This window comes from Cherax quadricarinatus, chromosome 21, assembly GCF_038502225.1.
Source record: "Cherax quadricarinatus isolate ZL_2023a chromosome 21, ASM3850222v1, whole genome shotgun sequence".
NCBI lineage: Eukaryota > Metazoa > Arthropoda > Malacostraca > Decapoda > Parastacidae > Cherax > Cherax quadricarinatus.
In genome coordinates, this window is record NC_091312.1 from 46,706,830 (window position 1) to 46,729,385 (window position 22,556).

The 22,556-nt window shown below is 44.2% G+C and overlaps 1 protein-coding gene across 1 annotated transcript in view; it reads right to left on the reverse strand.

Annotated features, from left to right (window-relative positions):
* Positions 1 to 2,999, reverse strand: part of LOC128689050 (putative mediator of RNA polymerase II transcription subunit 12) — a 34,769-nt gene extending 31,770 nt beyond the window's left edge. The window contains exon 1 of the mRNA XM_070087443.1: positions 2,978 to 2,999. Coding sequence (XP_069943544.1) covers positions 2,978 to 2,999 — 22 coding nt within the window. The remainder of the gene's footprint in view (positions 1 to 2,977) is intronic.
* Positions 3,000 to 22,556: the final 19,557 nt, after the last annotated feature.

The following is a 22,556-nucleotide window of genomic DNA, read 5'->3' on the forward strand; positions in this document are numbered from 1 at the left end:
CACAAAACAGTCACACTACCATGGTTCACACAACAGAGTCACACTACCATGGTTCACACAACAGAGTCACACTACCATGGTTCACACAACAGAGTCATACTACCATGGTTCACAAAACAGTCACACTACCATGGTTCACACAACAGAGTCATACTACCATGGTTCACACAACAGAGAGTCATACTACCATGGTTCACAAAACAGTCACACTATCATGGTTCACACAACAGAGTAACACTACCATGGTTTACACAACAGAGTCACACTACCATACTTCACACAACAGAGTCACACTACCATGGTTCACACAACAGAGTCACACTACCATGGTTCACACAACAGTCACACTACCATGGTTCACACAACAGAGTCACACTACCATGGTTCACACAACAGAGTCACACTACCATGGTTCACACAACAGAGTCACACTACCATGGTTCACACAACAGAGTCACACTACCATGGTTCACACAACAGAGTCACACTACCATGGTTCACACAACAGAGAGTCATACAACCATGGTTCACAAAACAGTCACACTACCATGGTTCGCACAAGAATAACACTACCATGGTTTGATAAATTAGACACATGTGCAACTCTTGGGTATCTTTATTGAGGAAACGTTTCGCCACACAGTGGCTTCATCAGTCCATACGTAGGAGAAACTTGAAGAACAGGAGGAGAATGAGGTAATCAGTCCTCAATAAAGATACCCAAGAGTTGCACATGTGTCTAATTTATCAACATGTCGGTTCTCTGAACCATTCATCTACTACCATGGTTTACACAACAGAGTCACACTACCATGGTTTACACAACAGAGTCACACTACCATGGTTCACACAACAGAGTCACACTACCATGGTTCACACAACAGAGTCACACTACCATGGTTTACACAACAGAGTCACACTACCATGGTTCACACAACAGAGTCACACTACCATGGTTCACACAACAGAGTCACACTACCATGGTTCACACAACAGAGTCACACTACCATGGTTCACACAACAGAGTCACACTACCATGGTTCACACAACAGAGTCACACTACCATGGTTCACACAACAGAGTCACACTACCATGGTTCACACAACAGAGTCACACTACCATGGTTTACACAACAGAGTCACACTACCATGGTTTACACAACAGAGTCACACTACCATGGTTTACACAACAGAGTCACACTACCATGGTTCACACAACAGAGTCACACTACCATGGTTTACACAACAGAGTCACACTACCATGGTTTACACAACAGAGTCACACTACCATGGTTTACACAACAGAGTCACACTACCATGGTTCACACAACAGAGTCACACTACCATGGTTCACACAATTCACAACAAACCCAGAAGTTAAAAATGGCAGCTATAAGACAATCGGTGTCTCCATGAATAACTCTCAAGTCCTCCAGAACTGTCAACAAATTCAAACATCGTAAGTCACAACACTGATAAATTTAGTACCCAATTTTAATTGGCTTATTAACCCGGATAATGGATTATCCGTAATATTAGCAAGACCTAGCATTGTTAATCTGGAGGATTAGTAACCCCAGGTAACCCCAAAATAACTAATCATTACCGATTATGTCTCATGGTGTTCTTTGGTCTTCCTCCTCAGAACAAGGCTTACATTGGAGCAACACTCAGGTACCTACTTACTGCTAAGCTCCTCAAAACACGGCTTACATTGGAGCAACACTCAGGTACCTACTTACTGCTATGCTCCTCAGAACACGGCTTACATTGGAGCAACACTCAGGTACCTACTTACTGCTAAGCTCCTCAAAACACGGCTTACATTGGGGCAACACTCAGGTACCTACTTACTGGTAAGTAAACATAGGCAAGAGATGAAAGAAACGGCTAAAGTTCTGGCCCCAAGAGCTAATGTTCAACCCGAGTTCTTCTATTGTCAGCCGAATGCACTACCACTGAGCTACAGCACACACAGCAAATATGATAATTAACTAACTTCAAAAGTGACACACAATATGTAATTGACGAATACTTCATACCGATTTTAATATGGAAATTAAGGTTGTTTTTATTTTCTTACCTGGTGAAAGATCTGTCATGTAGTCCACTTCGAATCAAATTTGATAAGACTAAATTCTAGGCCGTAGATTCTAGTCCTACCCAGTCTTAATAAATAAAACTTTACAAGGTATGAGTCAGTGAGGTAATTTACCCCACACTTGTTCACCCCACACGTGTTCACCCCACACGTGTTCACCCCACACGTGTTCACCCCACACGTGTTCACCCCACACGTGTTCACCCCACACTTGTTCACCCCACGCTTGTTCACCCCACGCTTGTTCACCCCACGTTTGTTCACCCCACACGTGTTCACCCCACACTTGTTCACCCCACGCTTGTTCACCCCACGCTTGTTCACCCCACGTTTGTTCACCCCCACACTTGTTCACCCCCACACTTGTTCACCCCACACTTGTTCACCCCACTCTTGTTCACCCCACGCTTGTTCACCCCACACTTGTTCACCCCACACTTGTTCACCCCACACTTGTTCACCCCACACTTGTTCACCCCACACTTGTTCACCCCACGCTTGTTCACCCCACGCTTGTTCGCCCCCACACTTGTTCGCCCCCACACTTGTTCACCCCACACTTGTTCACCCCACACTTGTTCACCCCACGCTTGTTCACCCCCCACACTTGTTCACCCCACGCTATTTCACCCCCACACTTGTTCACCCACACACTTGTTCACCCACACGTGTTCACCCACACCTGCTCTAACACATCTTGAATACCCCTGTTCATCCACACCTGTTCAAACACACCTGCTCATCCACACTTGCTCACCCTTACCTGCTCATCCACACCTGCTCATCCACACCTCAGACACACCTGCTCAACCACACCGGTTCAACCACACTTGCTCACTCACACCTCATCCACACCTGCTAGCCCACATATGCTCACCCACGTCTTCTACTGCAGACATGCTCATTCAGACATGCTAATTCACACCTACCCATACATGCTTACCTTAACATGATCACCCACACCTGCTCACCCAAACATGTTCATCCACACCTGCTTACCTTAACATGATCACCCACACCTGCTCACCCAAACATGCTCATCCACACCTGCTCACCCAAACATGCTCATTCACACCTGCTCACCCAAACATGCTCATCCACACCTGCTCACCCAAACATGCTCATCCACACCTGCTCACCCAAACATGCTCATCCACACCTGCGCACCCAAACACGCTCATCCACACCTGCTCACCCAAACATGCTCATCCACACCTACTCGTCCACAGATACTACCTGCTCCCACACACCTGCTCACCCACACTTTTCACTCACACCTGCTTTACCCATATCCGCTTACCAACACCTGATCACAAACAGCACCTCACCCATACCTGCTCATTCACACCTGTTCACGCACACTAGCCCACCCACACCTGCTCACCCACAGGTGCCTACCAACACTTGCTAACCCACACTAGCTCACCTTCATTTGTTCACCCACATCTGCTCACATACACATGTTCACCCACACTTGTTTACTACATATGCTCACCCCCACAAAAGCTTATCCAAACTTACTCACCCACACCTGCTGGTATTCTTTGTTTAATACCAGGTCCAACAGGTTTCTGAAGAGTACCTGGGTTCATAATATGTGTTGGCCGGGAGGACACGAAATTATTCCTCCAGTTTGTGTGACGAACATTATGTTAAGTAGTGTTGTGAAGTGTCCTCAGTGTCTACTGTCCTCAGTGTCTACTGTCCTCAGTGTCTACTGTCCTCAGTGTCTACTGTCCTCAGTGTCTACTGTCCTCAGTGTCTACTGTCCTCAGTGTCTACTGGCCTCAGTGTCTACTGTCCTCAGTGTCTACTGTCCTCAGTGTCTACTGGCCTCAGTGTCTACTGGCCTCAGTGTCCACTGTCCTCAGTGTCTACTGGCCTCAGTGTCTACTGGCCTCAGTGTCCACTGTCCTCAGTGTCTACTGGCCTCAGTGTCTACTGGCCTCAGTGTCTACTGGCCTCAGTGTCTACTGGCCTCAGTGTCTACTGGCCTCAGTGTCCACTGGCCTCAGTGTCTACTGTCCTCAGTGTCTACTGTCCTCAGTGTCTACTGTCCTCAGTGTCTACTGTCCTCAGTGTCTACTGGCCTCAGTGTCTACTGGCCTCAGTGTCTACTGGCCTCAGTGTCCACTGTCCTCAGTGTCTACTGGCCTCAGTGTCTACTGGCCTCAGTGTCTACTGGCCTCAGTGTCTACTGTCCTCAGTGTCTACTGGCCTCAGTGTCTACTGGCCTCAGTGTCTACTGGCCTCAGTGTCTACTGTCCTCAGTGTCTACTGGCCTCAGTGTCTACTGGCCTCAGTGTCCACTGTCCTCAGTGTCTACTGTCCTCAGTGTCTATTGTCCTCAGTGTCTACTGGCCTCAGTGTCTAATGGCCTGTGTCTACTGTCCTCAGTGTCTACTGGCTCAGTGTCTACTGGCCTCAGTGTATACTGTCCTCAGTGTCTACTGTCCTCAGTGTCTACTGTCCTCAGTGTCCACTTTCCTCAGTGTCCTCTGTCCTCAGTGTCTACTGTTTCAGTGTCTATTGTCCAGTGTCTACTGTCCACAGTGTCTGCTGTCCTCAGTGTCTACTGTCCTCAGTGTCTACTGTCCTCAGTGTCTACTGTCCTCAGTGTCTACTGTCCTCAGTGTCTACTACCCACAGTGTCAACTGTCCTCAGTGTCCATTGTCCTCAGTGTCTACTGTCCTCAGTGTCCACTGTCCTCAGTGTCTACTGTCCTCAGTGTCCACTGTCCTCAGTGTCTACTGTCCACAGTCCTCAGTGTCTACTGTCCACAGTGCCCGCTGTCCTCAGTGCCTACTGTCCACAGTATCCACTGTCCTCAGTGTCTACTGTCCTCAGTGTCTACTGTCCTCAGTGTCTACTGTCCACAGTGTCTACTCTCCTCAGTGCATTTCATTGTTTACCGGTGAAATATGTTTATGTTCAACATGCCCCAACCTGGGCAGTCTAACATGAATATTAACAGATACGGTCTGGACTATCCACACGGTGGTACAATGTCGTGGGTCTTGCTAGTTTAGCGACCTGGTACAGATGGCTCTGTTGGATAACTTTTGTAGAGGTTCTTGGTTCAGTGTACGTGTATTCCTTGAGGACCATGTATTAAAAACAGTGATACAAGCGGCTAAGTTGTCAGACTCGTCGAGATGAGTTGTTGCAGTACTTTCATAATAATAATAATAATAATAATAATAATAATAATAATAATAATAATAATAATAATAATAATAATAATAATAATAATAGTTATTCCTACAAGTGGAAGATATAAGTATTACCGACATATGTAACTAGTAATGCAGAGCATTTCGAGCAACTTAGGTTAATCTTGTCCCACAGAATGTGACCCACAACAATCGGCTAATACCCAGGTACCTGGTAACTGCTTGGTGAAAATGAGCAGCAAGTGTAAGGAAACATACCATACCACGGGTGGGGTCTGAACCCGAGACCAGATTCCCTCTTGTAGGGAATCGTCGCTAACGCGACGGTCTGGAGTTTTGAGGCTCTCTGATCGCGGGTTTAAACCCCACCAGTGGTATGGTTTGTTTGCAATCGTGTCATTACGATTTCGTGAGTCATGTAAGGAAACATGCTGAACGTTTCCCTCGTGTCGGGAATCGATCCCTTATCCTCAGTATGTGAGCTGAGAATGCTGCCAACCAAGCCACGACTACTCTGGTTATAAAGGGCAGCGATGGAAAATTTCTGCAGGGTAGTATACCTTGAACTGAACTGAGGTACGATAACAGTTCTTAGCTTGTAAAATTGATTTGTGTAGATAAAAAGGAGTATTTACAAGCAAGTACCAGCAGAAACAAGCTCTCGCAGCCCATGAGGTGCAAGTGTTACCACAAGATTGCCCATGTTGTCCCAACTGTTTCAAATTTCAGAGGCAGTCCACAGAAAGTAATAAGACTGGGATCACTGGTAAATCTAATAATCAGAAGCACATAAGCAACATTTCTGCTGGAGTATATACTCCCGTTTCCCAGGATGAGGTGGAGGAATGCACTGCTCCTTTCAGTAACGAACCCAAAATTTCAGTAAGCAAGTCGGATCACCTCTGTAACAATCAGAACTTTCAGAAATACCGAGAGACGGAGTACTTTTTCATTAATACTAAGTATTTTAATATATATTTGTTGGTAAGAGTATTAGGGAAATTTTCCGATGTCTTCTCTTTCACATTATGTCCTGACCCTAAAGCTAGCCTCAAAAGATCTACACCTTTACTAGTGCCAGTTATAGTCGTGCCACAGGTTATGCCCAAGGAACAAAATGTAGTGAGAATGCTGACTTTACCTTGGGGAACTCAGATAATGTGTTGTACACTTTGTTTTGCTACGCATTTCGAGTGAAATTCCCAAGGTCAAGCTTTCTTATTCCTGGGTGGTAAAACTGCCAAACACTCCCGCCTCCATGCATGAGGCAACAGACTCACAGAATGGCAACAAACAGATGTTTCCTTGACTTTTGATTTGAAATTGGCTGTGTCCGAAGCCAAGACTAGAAAATTTCCCTTCCGTAATGTCCTAAGCTATGGGTGAGCAGATTAAGGAAGAATATAATGGATATAATGGCGGGGGCACGGTGAACATTCGTGTCATGTGTAGTACCGTTTACAGCCCTGTGAAGGGGCAGCCCTAAGTCCAGGGCATAGTGAATCTTCTGGTTAAATGGAGTACCGCATACAGCCCTATAGCAAAGGTAGCCCTGTGACAAGGGCGCGGCGAGCCGTCTTCGTGTCAACTAGAGTACCGTTTACAGCCCTATGGGAAGGTCACGGTGGCAGCAGCCCGAGTGCCAATACGACTCAGGAGATTCTCTGAAAGTGTGCTGAATACCTAACGTCTTGAAACAATGTTGAAGCCGAAGCATGAGAAGGTGAGGTGTGGAAGAACTCGAAGACGTTGCAGGGGGTGGAGTCAACTAGTAGAAGCAATAACTGAGCACTGCAGCAAGCCTACTGGTCCATGCTAGGCATTTTCCTCTGGAATTCAACCCTTCTCACTCATAACTAATAGTTAAGCGATGAAGTTGTGGAAGATGTCCTCTGCATCAAGATATCGTTGTGTTGCTGTATCTGACAGGTATATTGAAAATGTTGCACAATACCGACAAGTTGATGTCTAAGACACATGTACGACAACTGTGTCTTTACTGTTGAAACACTTCACCTACGCAGTAGGATTCATCACTCAAAACAGAGAAGAGTGTATTGTAGGCAGCAAGACTAGTAGCGAAGTAAAAATGATGTAATCAGTGCATCAACCTTGGATAAATAGTTTGAGGTGGTCAGTCCCTCAGCCTGGACAAGAGTTCATCTTTACCTCGCCACTGTGTGAACACTGAATATTGTTTGTATGTGAATATTGAACATTCTTTGTATGTGAATATTGAATATTGTTTGTATGTGAATATTGAACATTGTTTGTATGTGAATATTGAATATTGTTTGTATGTGAATATTGAATATTGTTTGTATGTGAATATTGAATATTGTTTGTATGTGAATATTGAACATTCTTTGTACGTGAATATTGAATATTGTTTGTACGTGAATATTGAATATTGTTTGTACGTGAATATTGAATATTGTTTGTACGTGAATATTGAATATTGTTTGTACGTGAATATTGAATATTGTTTGTATGTGAATATTGAATATTGTTTGTATGTGAATATTGAATATTGTTTGTACGTGAATATTGAATATTGTTTGTACGTGAATATTGAATATTGTTTGTACGTGAATATTGAATATTGTTTGTATGTGAATATTGAATATTGTTTGTACGTGAATATTGAATATTGTTTGTATGTGAATATTGAATATTGTTTGTATGTGAATATTGAATATTGTTTGTATGTGAATATTGAATATTGTTTGTATGTGAATATTGAATATTTTTTGTATGTGAATATTGAACATTGTTTGTATGTGAATATTGAATATTGTTTGTACGTGAATATTGAATATTGTTTGTACGTGAATATTGAATATTGTTTGTACGTGAATATTGAATATTGTTTGTATGTGAATATTGAATATTGTTTGTATGTGAATATTGAATATTGTTTGTATGTGAATATTGAATATTGTTTGTATGTGAATATTGAATATTGTTTGTACGTGAATACAAGTTAAGGATGATGCACAGAATTTAAATTTGGAAAGTCAAATTGCGTAGCATCTGGTATATAGTAACTTAACACTTGCAAGTGAAAGCCTATAAAGGACGGCAGGTGTGGGTGAGCGGGTGTGGGTGAGCGAGTGTGGGTGAGCGGGTGTGGGTAAGCAGGTGTGGGTAAGCAGGTGTGGGTAAGCAGGTGTGGGTAAGCAAGTGTGAGTAAGCAGGTGTGGGGGTGTAAGTGTGAACAGGTGTGGGTGAGGAAGCACAAATGAGCAGATGTGAGTGAGGAAGTACAGGTGAGCAGGTTTGGGTGAACAACGCGGCGTGTGGTATGTCACATTTATTCTGCTTGCCTAACACAGCCACACATGCTGCAGTCCACCAGTAATAAGCAAGAAGCTCAACATGACCATGTCAACTAACTGCCAGCTTTTCTTGCAGACTGAAACAAGTCCTAACTTTGCTTCTCTTATTTACTGGAGAAACTATTCATGAATCCTAGACAGGCTCCCATATTTCTAACACAGTTACCGTTAAGAACATAAGAAAGAAGGAACACCGCAGCAGGCCTACTAGCCCATGCGAGGCAGGTCCAATTCACTCACCGGCTTAAGCCAATGCCTTAACGTATTCAGGTCAGGTCTGATTCGAACCAAATAAACAGTCAATAAATTTAAGAAATAAAGGATGCATGATATGATCACTTTCTGATTACCCGTAGATTCCAACCACCAATATTTATTTATAGAATTCACAAATGAGTATTACAAACACCTGATATGAGTAAATTACAAGAATAAGTACTCTCACTGGTACAGCTAGTATACCTATACAGAGGACACAACACTGGTTTGTGTTAATCAGCTAGAAGCGAATGAGAGTCTGACCTCACTGACTTTTACAAATGTGTGAATGTGGCGGCCCTACGTTCATATGGTCATGCTGTGTGCTTCATGTTTATTATTGGTGGGTTGCAGCATGTGTGGTTGTGTTAGGCAAGCAAAATAAATATGACCTACCACACTCCATGCTGTACACCCACACCTGCTCACATACACCTGCTAATCCATAAATGTTCGCCTTATCCTGCTCACCCATACCTACTCACCCACACCTGCTCACTTGTGCTTCCTCACCCACACCTGCTCACCTATACTTCCTCACACCTGCTCACACTAACACCCCCACACCCGCTCACCCACACCCGCTCACCCACACTCGCTCACCCACACCCGCTCACCCACACCTGCCGTCCTTTATAGGCTTTCACTTGCAAGTGTTAAGTTACTATATACCAGATGCTACGCAATTTGACTTTCCAAATTTAAATTCTGTGCATCATCCTTAACTTGTATTCACGTACAAACAATATTCAATATTCACGTACAAACAATATTCAATATTCACGTACAAACAATATTCAATATTCACATACAAACAATATTCAATATTCACGTACAAACAATATTCAATATTCACGTACAAACAATATTCAATATTCATGTACAAACAATATTCAATATTCACGTACAAACAATATTCAATATTCACGTACAAACAATATTCAATATTCACATACAAACAATATTCAATATTCACGTACAAACGATATTCAATATTCACGTACAAACAATATTCAATATTCACATACAAACAATATTCAATATTCACATACAAACAATATTCAATATTCACGTACAAACAATATTCAATATTCACGTACAAACAATATTCAATATTCACATACAAACAATATTCAATATTCACATACAAACAATATTCAATATTCACGTACAAACAATATTCAATATTCACGTACAAACAATATTCAATATTCACATACAAACAATATTCAATATTCACATACAAACAATATTCAATAATCACATACAAACAATATTCAATATTCACGTACAAACAATATTCAATATTCACGTACAAACAATATTCAATATTCACATACAAACAATATTCAGTGAAAAACATTTGTTTTTTAAATAATTTTTTCAGCGTTACTCAAATACATTTTTTTCAGCCATCACAGGATTGGTATTTCTCCCTCCCCTTACTACTTCCCCTCCCCTTACTACATCCCCTCCCCTTACTACATCCCCTCCCCTTACTACATCCCCTCCCCTTACTACATCCCCTCCCCTTACTACATCCCCTCCCCTTACTACTTCCCCTCCCCTTACTACTTCCCCTCCCCTTACTACTTGCCCTCCCCTTACTACATCCCCTCCCCTTACTACATCCCCTCCCCTTACTACTTCCCCTCCCCTTACTACTTTCCCTCCCCTTACTACTTCCCCTCCCGTTACTACTTCCCCTCCCCTTACTACATCCCCTCCCCTTACTACATCCCCTCCCCTTTCTACTTCCCCTCACCTTTCTACTTCCCCTCCCCTTACTACTTCCCCTCCCCTTACTACTTCCCCTCCCCTTACTACTTCCCCTCCCCTTACTACTTCCCCTCCCCTTACTACTTCCCCTCCCCTTACTACATCCCCTCCCCTTACTACATCCCCTCCCCTTACTACTTCCCCTCCCCTTACTACTTCCCCTCCCCTTACTACTTCCCCTCCCCTTACTACATCCCCTCCCCTTACTACTTCCCCTCCCCTTACTACTTCCCCTCCCCTTACTACTTCCCCTCCCCTTACTACTTCCCCTCCCCTTACTACTTGCCCTCCCCTTACTACTTGCCCTCCCCTTACTACTTGCCCTCCCCTTACTACTTGCCCTCTCCTTAATACATGCCCTCCCCTTACTACTTGCCCTACCATTAATACTTGCCCTCCCCTTACTACTTGCCCTCCCGTTACTACTTCCCCTCCCCTTACTACTTGCCCTCCCCTTACTACTTGCCCTCCCCTTACTACTTGCCTTCCCCTTACTACTTGCCCTCCCCTTACTACTTGCCCTCCCCTTACTACTTGCCCTCCCCTTACTACTTGCCCTCCCCTTACTACTTGCCCTACCTTTATTACTTGCCCTCCCCTTACTACTTCCCCTACACTTACAACTTCCCCTTCACTTACTACTTCCCCTCCCCTTACTACTTGCCCTCCCCTTAGTACTTGCCCTCCCCTTACTACTTGCCCTCATCTTACTACTTCCCCTCCCCTTACTACTTGCCCTCCCCTTACTACTTGCCCTAACTTTATTACTTGCCCTCCCCTTACTACTTTCCCTCCCTTTATTACTTGCCCTCTCCTTACTTCTTCCCAGCCCCTTACTACTTGCCCTCCCCTTACTACTTGCCCTCACCTTACTACTTCCCCTTCACTTACCACTTCCCCTTCACTTACTACTTCCCCTTCACTTACTACTTCCCCTCCCCTTACTACTTCCCCTCCCCTTACTACTTCCCCTCCCCTTACTACTTCCCCTCCCCTTACTAGTTACCATCACGTTACTACTTGCCCTCACGTTACTACTTGCTCTCCCCTTATTACTTGCCCTCCTCTTGCTGCTTGGCATCCCCTTACTACTTGCCCTCCCCTTACTACTTGCCTTCCCCTTACTACTTGCCTTCCCCTTACTACTTGCCTTCCCCTTACTACTTCCCCTCCCCTTACTACATCCCTTCCCCTTACTACATCCCTTACCCTTTCTACTTCCCCTCCCTTTACTACATCAACTCCCCTTACTACACCCACTCCCCTTACTACATCCCTTCCCTTTACTACATCCCTTCCCCTTACTACTTCCCCTCCCGTTACTACTTCCCCTCCCGTTACTACTTCCCCTCCCCTTTCTACATCCACACCACTTACTACATCCCTTCCCCTTACTACATCCCTTCCCCTTATTACTTCCCCTCCCCTTACTACATCCCTTCCCTTTACTACATCCCTTCCCCTCCCATTACTACATCCCTTCCCTTTACTACATCCCTTCCCCTTACTACTTCCCCTCCCCTTACTACGTCCCTTCCCCTTACTACTTCCCCTCCCATTACTACATCCACTCCCCTTACTACATCCCTTTCCCTTACTACATCCCTTCCCCTCACTACTTCCCCTCCCATCACTACTTCCCCTCCCCTTACTACATCCCTTCCCCTTACTACATCCTTTCCCCTTACTACATCCCTTCCCCTTACTACTTCCCATCCCTTACTACTTTCCCTCCCCTTACTACATCCCTTCCCCTTACTACATCCCTTCCCCTTACTGCATCCCTTCCCCTTACTACCTCCCTTCCCCTTACTACTTCCCCTTCCCTTACTACATCCCTTCCCCTTACTACTTCCCCTCCCCTTACTACATCCACTTCCCTTACTACATCCCTTCCCCTTACTACATCCCTTCCCCTTACTACTTCCCCTTCCCTTACTACTTGCCTTCCACTTACTACTTCCCCTCCCGTTACTACTTCCCCTCCCATTTCTACTTCCCCTCCCCTTACTACATCCCTTCCCCTTACTACTTCCCCTCCCGTTACTACTTCCCCTCCCGTTACTACTTCCCCTCCCCTTTCTACTTCCCCTCTCTTACTACTTCCCCTCTTACTGCTCTCCATTCCCTTACTACTTCCCCTCCCCTTTCTACTTATCCTCCCCTTACTACTCCCCATTCACTTACTTCTTCCCCTCCCCTTACTACTTCCCCTCCCCTTACTACTTCCCATTCCCTTACTACTTCCCCTCCCCTTACTACTTCCCCTCCTTTTACTACTTCCCCTCTCCTTACTACTTCCCCTCCCATTACTACTTCCCCTCCCCTTACTACTTCCCCTCCCCTTACTACTTCTCCTCTCCTTACTACTTCTCCTCCCCTTACTACTTCCCCTCCCCTTACTTCTTCCCCTCCTTTTACTACTTCCCCTCCTTTTACTACTTCCCCTCCCCTTACTACTTCCCATTCCCTTACTACTTCCCCTCCCCTTACTACTTCCCCTCCCCTTACTACTTCTCCTCTCCTTACTACTTCTCCTCCCCTTACTACTTCCCCTCCCCTTACTACTTCCCCTCCCTTTACTATTTCCCCTCAACATCCCCCTCTATCTCAACATCCCCGCCCTTTCATTTCCTCCCCCTTCCTTCATCTCCTCACTCCATCCCACTCTGTCTCCCACAATCCCTCTCTCTTCCCATCCTCACTTCCCTTTTCCTCATCGTCTCCTCTCTCCATCCCCCGCCTCTTGTCTTATTATTTTACCCTTCCCATCCCTCGCTGAGCACCTAACACCTTTCTTCTCTTCTTCTTCCTCCTCCTCGTGAGAGTGTACTAACCTAACTGAACTCACCTAATTGTGGTTGCAGGGGTCGAGACTCAGCTCCTGGCCCCGCCTCTTCACTGATCGCTACTAGGTCCTCTCTCATTCTCTGCTCCACGAGTTTCGCTATACCTCGTCTTAAAGCTATGTATGGTTCCTGCCTCCATTACATCACTTGCTACACTGATCCACTTACTGATGACTGTGACTGAAGAAGTACTTCCTAACATCCCTGTGACTCGTCTGAGTCTTCAGCTTCCAATTGTGACCCCTTGTTTCTGTGTCCCCTCTCTGGAACATCCTGTCTCTGTCCACCTTATTTATTCCACGCAGTATTTTGTATGTCGCTATCATGTCTCCCCTGACCCTCCTGTCTTCCAGTGTTGTCAGGCAGAATTCCCTCAACATTTCTTCGTAGGATATTCCCCCGAGCTCCGGAACTAAACTTGTTGCAAACCTCTGCGTTTTCTCTAATTTCTTGACGTGCTTGACCAAGTGTGGGGTGTCAAACTGGTGCTGCATACTCCATTATAGGTTCAGAATGATTTTTGCGAAATTATTGCATGCACAAATTTTCGCTTGCCTTATTCGGCAAGAATAACGTTGCTATTTAAGCAAAAATCGCAAATTTCACCTATTGAGCACGACATATATATGAACTATACATCTGTAAACGCGCACATACAGAACACTTATGTAAGTGCTCAAATACCTGTACATACAGATCTAGGTACATACACATCCAGGTATAGAAATTAATAGGTACGAACATATATATACTAATACATATTCTTATATTTTGCTGCAATAAAATTTTATGACCACCTTCCACTATTTCTTTTACTGCCAGTGAGGTAGAGGAGGTTGGGCTTACAGAATCCGGGGATACCTTCCATGGATGGCTCAGTGATCAAGCTCGTTACAGAAACTAAGGATATATATTAATAGTTCAATGAAAATGGAACTGGTGCATAATTCTTAAATATTTTTTTTGTCACCTTTCTTTATCTATTTTCTATTTCATTTCCATCCATTCTGCATCATGGCGACCAAAACTGAACTACATCTCACTTTAAAATACACCTACAAGATACAGTAGATAAATTTACCAGAGGAAATACTCTTCAGTTAAAGCAGTATATTACTTTCAGTTGTCCGTTTTAAGACTTAGAAATAATAATAATAAATAAGTAAATAATATATATGAATGTAACAGACGCAGTTATAAACCTGAGCAGATCTAAACTCAGTATATGAACATAGAAACACACATTTAAGGATCAGCTTGAAATGTAAATAGACTGATGTTCACGAAGCCAATACTCTGGTTGCAAGTATTGCGAGTGTGGCAGTGTTGCAGTGTTGCATGTACACACCATGATCAATCTGAATGTATAATGTATGTGTGGTCTTCAACACAATGTGTTTCAGTCTCCACTTTTTGGGTGACATGGAGACAGAATAAAATAAGATACCAGACATGTAAAGGTTATTAAATTTGATGTCAACAAGTGATATAAATTGCAAATAGATGTATTACAGGTTTACCTTATGGAGCCTCGATATTTAGTGTATCCATGTGTTCATCTAGTGTGCTCATGTGTTTAGTGTATCATGTGTTCATCTAGTGTGCTCATGTGTTTAGTGTATCATGTGTTCATCTAGTGTGCTCATGTGTTTAGTGTATCATGTGTTCATCTAGTGTGCTCATGTGTTTAGTGTATCATGTGTTCATCTAGTGTATCATGTGTTCATCTAGTGTGCTCATGTGTTTAGTGTATCATGTGTTCATCTAGTGTATCATGTGTTCATCTAGTGTATCATGTGTTCATCTAGAGTATCATGTGTTCATCTAGTGTATCATGTGTTCATCTAGTGTGCTCATGTGTTCATCTAGTGTATCATGTGTTCATCTAGTGTATCATGTGTTCATCTAGTGTATCATGTGTTCATCTAGTGTATCATGTGTTCATCTAGTGTATCATGTGTTCATCTAGTGTATCATGTGTTCATCTAGTGTATCATGTGTTCATCTAGTGTATCATGTGTTCATCTAGTGTGCTCATGTGTTCATCTAGTGTGCTCATGTGTTCATCTAGTGTATCATGTGTTCATCTAGTGTATCATGTGTTCATCTAGTGTGCTCATGTGTTCATCTAGTGTATCATGTGTTCATCTAGTGTATCATGTGTTCATCTAGTGTGCTCATGTGTTCATCTAGTGTATCATGTGTTCATCTAGTGTATCATGTGTTCATCTAGTGTATCATGTGTTCATCTAGTGTGCTCATGTGTTCATCTAGTGTGCTCATGTGTTCATCTAGTGTATCATGTGTTCATCTAGTGTATCATGTGTTCATCTAGTGTGCTCATGTGTTCATCTAGTGTGCTCATGTGTTCATCTAGTGTATCATGTGTTCATCTAGTGTATCATGTGTTCATCTAGTGTGCTCATGTGTTCATCTAGTGTGCTCATGTGTTCATCTAGTGTATCATGTGTTCATCTAGTGTATCATGTGTTCATCTAGTGTGCTCATGTGTTCATCTAGTGTATCATGTGTTCATCTAGTGTATCACGTGTTCATCTAGTGTATCACGTGTTCATCTAGTGTATCATGTGTTCATCTAGTGTATCATGTGTTCATCTAGTGTATCATGTGTTCATCTAGTGTATCATGTGTTCATCTAGTGTGCTCATGTGTTCATCTAGTGTATCATGTGTTCATCTAGTGTATCATGTGTTCATCTAGTGTATCATGTGTTCATCTAGTGTATCCATGTGTTCATCTAGTGTATCATGTGTTCATCTAGTGTATCATGTGTTCATCTAGTGTATCATGTGTTCATCTAGTGTGCTCATGTGTTCATCTAGTGTGCTCATGTGTTCATCTAGTGTATCATGTGTTCATCTAGTGTATCATGTGTTCATCTAGTGTGCTCATGTGTTCATCTAGTGTATCATGTGTTCATCTTGTGTATCATGTGTTCATCTAGTGTGCTCATGTGTTCATCTAGTGTATCATGTGTTCATCTAGTGTATCATGTGTTCATCTAGTGTGCTCATGTGTTCATCTAGTGTATCATGTGTTCATCTTGTGTATCATGTGTTCATCTAGTGTGCTCATGTGTTCATCTAGTGTATCATGTGTTCATCTAGTGTATCATGTGTTCATCTAGTGTGCTCATGTGTTCATCTAGTGTATCATGTGTTCATCTTGTGTATCATGTGTTCATCTAGTGTATCATGTGTTCATCTTGTGTATCATGTGTTCATCTAGTGTGCTCATGTGTTCATCTAGTGTATCATGTGTTCATCTAGTGTATCATGTGTTCATCTAGTGTGCTCATGTGTTCATCTAGTGTATCATGTGTTCATCTAGTGTATCATGTGTTCATCTAGTGTGCTCATGTGTTCATCTAGTGTGCTCATGTGTTCATCTAGTGTATCATGTGTTCATCTTGTGTATTATGTGTTCATCTAGTGTATCATGTGTTCATCTAGTGTATCATGTGTTCATCTTGTGTATCATGTGTTCATCTAGTGTATCATGTGTTCATCTAGTGTGCTCATGTGTTCATCTAGTGTATCATGTGTTCATCTTGTGTATCATGTGTTCATCTAGTGTGCTCATGTGTTCATCTAGTGTATCATGTGTTCATCTTGTGTATCATGTGTTCATCTTGTGTATCATGTGTTCATCTTGTGTATCATGTGTTCATCTAGTGTATCATGTGTTCATCTAGTGTATCATGTGTTCATCTTGTGTATCATGTGTTCATCTTGTGTATCATGTGTTCATCTTGTGTATCATGTGTTCATCTAGTGTATCATGTGTTAATCTAGTGCATCATGTGTTCATCTAGTGTGCTCATGTGTTCATCTTGTGTATCATGTGTTCATCTTGTGCATCATGTGTTCATCTTGTGTATCATGTGTTCATCTAGTGTGCTCATGTGTTCATCTAGTGTATCATGTGTTCATCTAGTGTATCATGTGTTCATCTAGTGTGCTCATGTGTTCATCTAGTGTATCATGTGTTCATCTAGTGTATCATGTGTTCATTTAGTGTATCATGTGTTCATCTAGTGTATCATATGTTCATCTAGTGTATCCATGTGTTCATCCTAGTGTATCATGTGTTCATCTAGTGTATCATGTGTTCATCTAGTGTATCATGTGTTCATCTAGTGTATCGTGTGTTCATCTAGTGTATCATGTGTTCATCTAGTGTATCCATGTGTTCATCTAGTGTATCCATGTGTTCATGCGCTGGTGTTCACAGGCTGAACATCTGGTACACACTGAACTAGCTACTTGGTTCAGTTCTTAACGTTCCACAACATTGTGGTCAGAATCTTCACTCTGAAACTCCTCGAGTAGTCGAAGTCTCCAACGATATATTTTTCTTATAAGAATTAGATGGAAACGCGTGCAGGTCACAACCTAAGATCCCGGGTTCAATTCCAAGCTGGGTGAGACATATCTCCTAACACCTACTGCCCAGGTTACTGGTTAACAGCAGACAGGTACCTGGTTGTTAGTCAGCTGATGTGTCTCTCTTCCTAGGGACGAGGAAAAACAAGATCCTTTGAGAGCCACACTGGCTTTCTTGGTCTATCCTGGGTTACTAACCCAGCCACACTGGCTTTCTTGGTCTATCCTGGGTTACTAACCCAGCCACACTGGCTTTCTTGGTCTATCCTGGGTTACTAACCCAGCCACACTGGCTTTCTTGGTCTCTCCTGGGTTACTAACCCAGCCACACTGGCTTTCTTGGTCTTTCCTGGGTTACTAACCCAGCCACACTGGCTTTCTTGGTCTATCCTGGGTTACTAACCCAGCCACACTGGCTTTCTTGGTCTCTCCTGGGTTACTAACCCTGCCACACTGGCTTTCTTGGTCTATCCTGGGTTACTAACCCAGCCACTCTGGCTTTCTTGGTCTATCCTGGGTTACTAACCCAGCCACACTGGCTTTCTTGGTCTATCCTGGGTTACTAACCCAGCCACACTGGCTTTCTTGGTCTATCCTGGGTTACTAACCCAGCCACTCTGGCTTTCTTGGTCTATCCTGGGTTACTAACCCAGCCACACTGGCTTTCTTGGTCTATCCTGGGTTACTAACCCAGCCACACTGGCTTTCTTGGTCTATCCTGGGTTACTAACCCAGCCACACTGGCTTTATTGGTCTATCCTGGGTTACTAACCCAGCCACTCTGGCTTTCTTGGTCTATCCAGGGTTACTAACCCAGCCACACTGGCTTTCTTGGTCTATCCTGGGTTACTAACCCAGCCACACTGGCTTTCTTGGTCTATCCTGGGTTACTAACCCAGCCACACTGGCTTTCTTGGTCTATCCTGGGTTACTAACCCAGTCACACTGGCTTTCTTGGTCTATCCTGGGTTACTAACCCAGCCACACTGGCTTTCTTGGTCTTTCCTGGGTTACTAACCCAGCCACACTGGCTTTCTTGGTCTATCCTGGGTTACTAACCCAGCCACACTGGCTTTCTTGGTCTATCCTGGGTTACTAACCCAGCCACACTGGCTTTCTTTGTCTTTCCTGGGTTACTAACCCAGCCACTCTGGCTTTCTTGGTCTATCCTGGGTTACTAACCCAGCCACACTGGCTTTCTTGGTCTATCCTGGGTTACTAACCCAGCCACACTGGCTTTCTTGGTCTTTCCAGGGTTACTAACCCAGCCACACTGGCTTTCTTGGTCTATCCTGGGTTACTAACCCAGCCACTCTGGCTTTCTTGGTCTATCCTGGGTTACTAACCCAGCCACACTGGCTTTCTTGGTCTATCCTGGGTTACTAACCCAGCCACACTGGCTTTCTTGGTCTATCCTGGGTTACTAACCCAGCCACACTGGCTTTCTTGGTCTATCCTGGGTTACTAACCCAGCCACACTGGCTTTCTTGGTCTATCCTGGGTTACTAACCCAGCCACACTGGCTTTCTTGGTCTATCCTGGGTTACTAACCCAGCCACACTGGCTTTCTTGGTCTATCCTGGGTTTCTAACCCAGCCACACTGGCTTTCTTGGTCTATCCTGGGTTTCTAACCCAGCCACACTGGCTTTCTTGGTCTATCCTGGGTTACTAACCCAGCCACACTGGCTTTCTTGGTCTATCCTGGGTTACTAACCCAGCCACACTGGCTTTCTTGGTCTATCCTGGGTTACTAACCCAGCCACACTGGCTTTCTTGGTCTATCCTGGGTTACTAACCCAGCCACACTGGCTTTCTTGGTCTATCCTGGGTTACTAACCCAGCCACACTGGCTTTCTTGGTCTATCCTGGGTTACTAACCCAGCCACACTGGCTTTCTTGGTCTATCCTGGGTTACTAACCCAGCCACACTGGCTTTCTTGGTCTATCCTGGGTTACTAACCCAGCCACACTGGCTTTCTTGGTCTATCCTGGGATACTAACCCAGCCACACTGGCTTTCTTGGTCTATCCTGGGTTACTAACCCAGCCACACTGGCTTTCTTGGTCTATCCTGGGTTACTAACCCAGCCACACTGGCTTTCTTGGTCTATCCTGGGTTACTAACCCAGTCACACTGGCTTTCTTGGTCTATCCTGGGTTACTAACCCAGCCACACTGGCTTTCTTGGTCTTTCCTGGGTTACTAACCCAGCCACACTGGCTTTCTTGGTCTATCCTGGGTTACTAACCCAGCCACACTGGCTTTCTTGGTCTATCCTGGGTTACTAACCCAGCCACACTGGCTTTCTTTGTCTTTCCTGGGTTACTAACCCAGCCACTCTGGCTTTCTTGGTCTATCCTGGGTTACTAACCCAGCCACACTGGCTTTCTTGGTCTATCCTGGGTTACTAACCCAGCCACACTGGCTTTCTTGGTCTTTCCAGGGTTACTAACCCAGCCACACTGGCTTTCTTGGTCTATCCTGGGTTACTAACCCAGCCACTCTGGCTTTCTTGGTCTATCCTGGGTTACTAACCCAGCCACACTGGCTTTCTTGGTCTATCCTGGGTTACTAACCCAGCCACACTGGCTTTCTTGGTCTATCCTGGGTTACTAACCCAGCCACACTGGCTTTCTTGGTCTATCCTGGGTTACTAACCCAGCCACACTGGCTTTCTTGGTCTATCCTGGGTTACTAACCCAGCCACACTGGCTTTCTTGGTCTATCCTGGGTTACTAACCCAGCCACACTGGCTTTCTTGGTCTATCCTGGGTTACTAACCCAGCCACACTGGCTTTCTTGGTCTATCCTGGGTTACTAACCCAGCCACACTGGCTTTCTTGGTCTATCCTGGGTTACTAACCCAGCCACACTGGCTTTCTTGGTCTATCCTGGGTTACTAACCCAGCCACACTGGCTTTCTTGGTCTATCCTGGGTTACTAACCCAGCCACACTGGCTTTCTTGGTCTATCCTGGGTTACTAACCCAGCCACACTGGCTTTCTTGGTCTATCCTGGGTTACTAACCCAGCCACACTGGCTTTCTTGGTCTATCCTGGGTTACTAACCCAGCCACACTGGCTTTCTTGGTCTATCCTGGGTTACTAACCCAGCCACACTGGCTTTCTTGGTCTATCCTGGGATACTAACCCAGCCACACTGGCTTTCTTGGTCTATCCTGGGTTACTAACCCAGCCACACTGGCTTTCTTGGTCTATCCTGGGTTACTAACCCAGCCACACTGGCTTTCTTGGTCTATCCTGGGTTACTAACCCAGCTACACTGGCTTTCTTGGTCTATCCTGGGTTACTAACCCAGCCACACTGGCTTTGTTGGTCTATCCTGGGTTACTAACCCAGCCACACTGGCTTTCTTGGTCTATCCTGGGTTACTAACCCAGCCACACTGGCTTTCTTGGTCTATCCTGGGTTGCTAACCCAGCTACACTGGCTTTCTTGGTCTATCCTGGGATGCTAACCCAGCCACATTGGTTTTCTTTGGTTATCCTGGGTTACTAACCCAGCCAACTGACATTCTTATGTTATCCTGTGTATCTAACACAACCTCGCTGGCTTGCTTGGGTCATTCTGGATTACTAACCCAGCAACACTGGCTTTCTCGTGTTATGCTGGGGTGGGTCACGTCACCAACGGTGTTCCACAGGGGTCAGTGTTAGGCCCCTTGTTGTTCACAATTTACATAAACGACATAGATGAGGGAATAAATAGCGACATCAGCGAATTTGCTGATGACACCAAAACAAGCCATCCATATCATTCTAATGAGGATATTACAGAACTCCAGGATGATTTGAATAGATTGATGCAGTGGTCGGAGAAGTGGCAAATGCAGTTTATTATAGATAAAAGCAAAGTTCTAAATGTTGGATAAGAAAATAACCATTGTACATTTAAACTAAATAATATAGATCTTTATATTACTGATTGCGAAAAGAATTTAGGAGTTCTGTTTAGTGGTAATCTGAAACCATGATAACAGTGCATAAGTGTTCGCAATAAAGCTAACGGAATTCTTGGCTTCATATCAAAAAGTATAAATAATAGAAGTCCTCATTTTGTTCTTCAACTCTATATATCCTTGGTTAGGCCTCATTTAGACTATGCTGCTCAGTTCTGGTCACCGTATTACAGAATCGATATAAATGCTCTGGAAAACGTACAGAGGAGGATGACAAAGTTGATCCCACGTATTAGAAATATTTCGTATGAGGATAGACTGAGGGACCTGAATCTGCACTCTCTAGAAAGGGGAAGAATTAGGGGGATATGATTGAGGTGCATAAATGGAAAACAGGAATTAATAAAGGATGTAAATAGCGTGCTAAAATATCTAGCCTAGACAGCAATGGTTCTAAGTTGGAAAAAATCAGATTCAAGAAGGATATGGGAAAGCACTGGTTTGGTAGTAGAATTGTGGATGAGTGGAACAAACTCCCGAGTACCGTCATAGAAGCTAAAATGTTGTGTAGTTTTAGAAATAGGTTAGATAAATACATGGGTGGGTGTAAGTTGGACCTGACTAGCTTGTGCTAGTAGGTTTGATGCCGTGCTCCTTCCTTAAGTGAACATGACCTGGACCTGACTAGGTTGGGTCAGTAGCTTAATTAAGCCGGTGGAAGACTTGGACCTGCC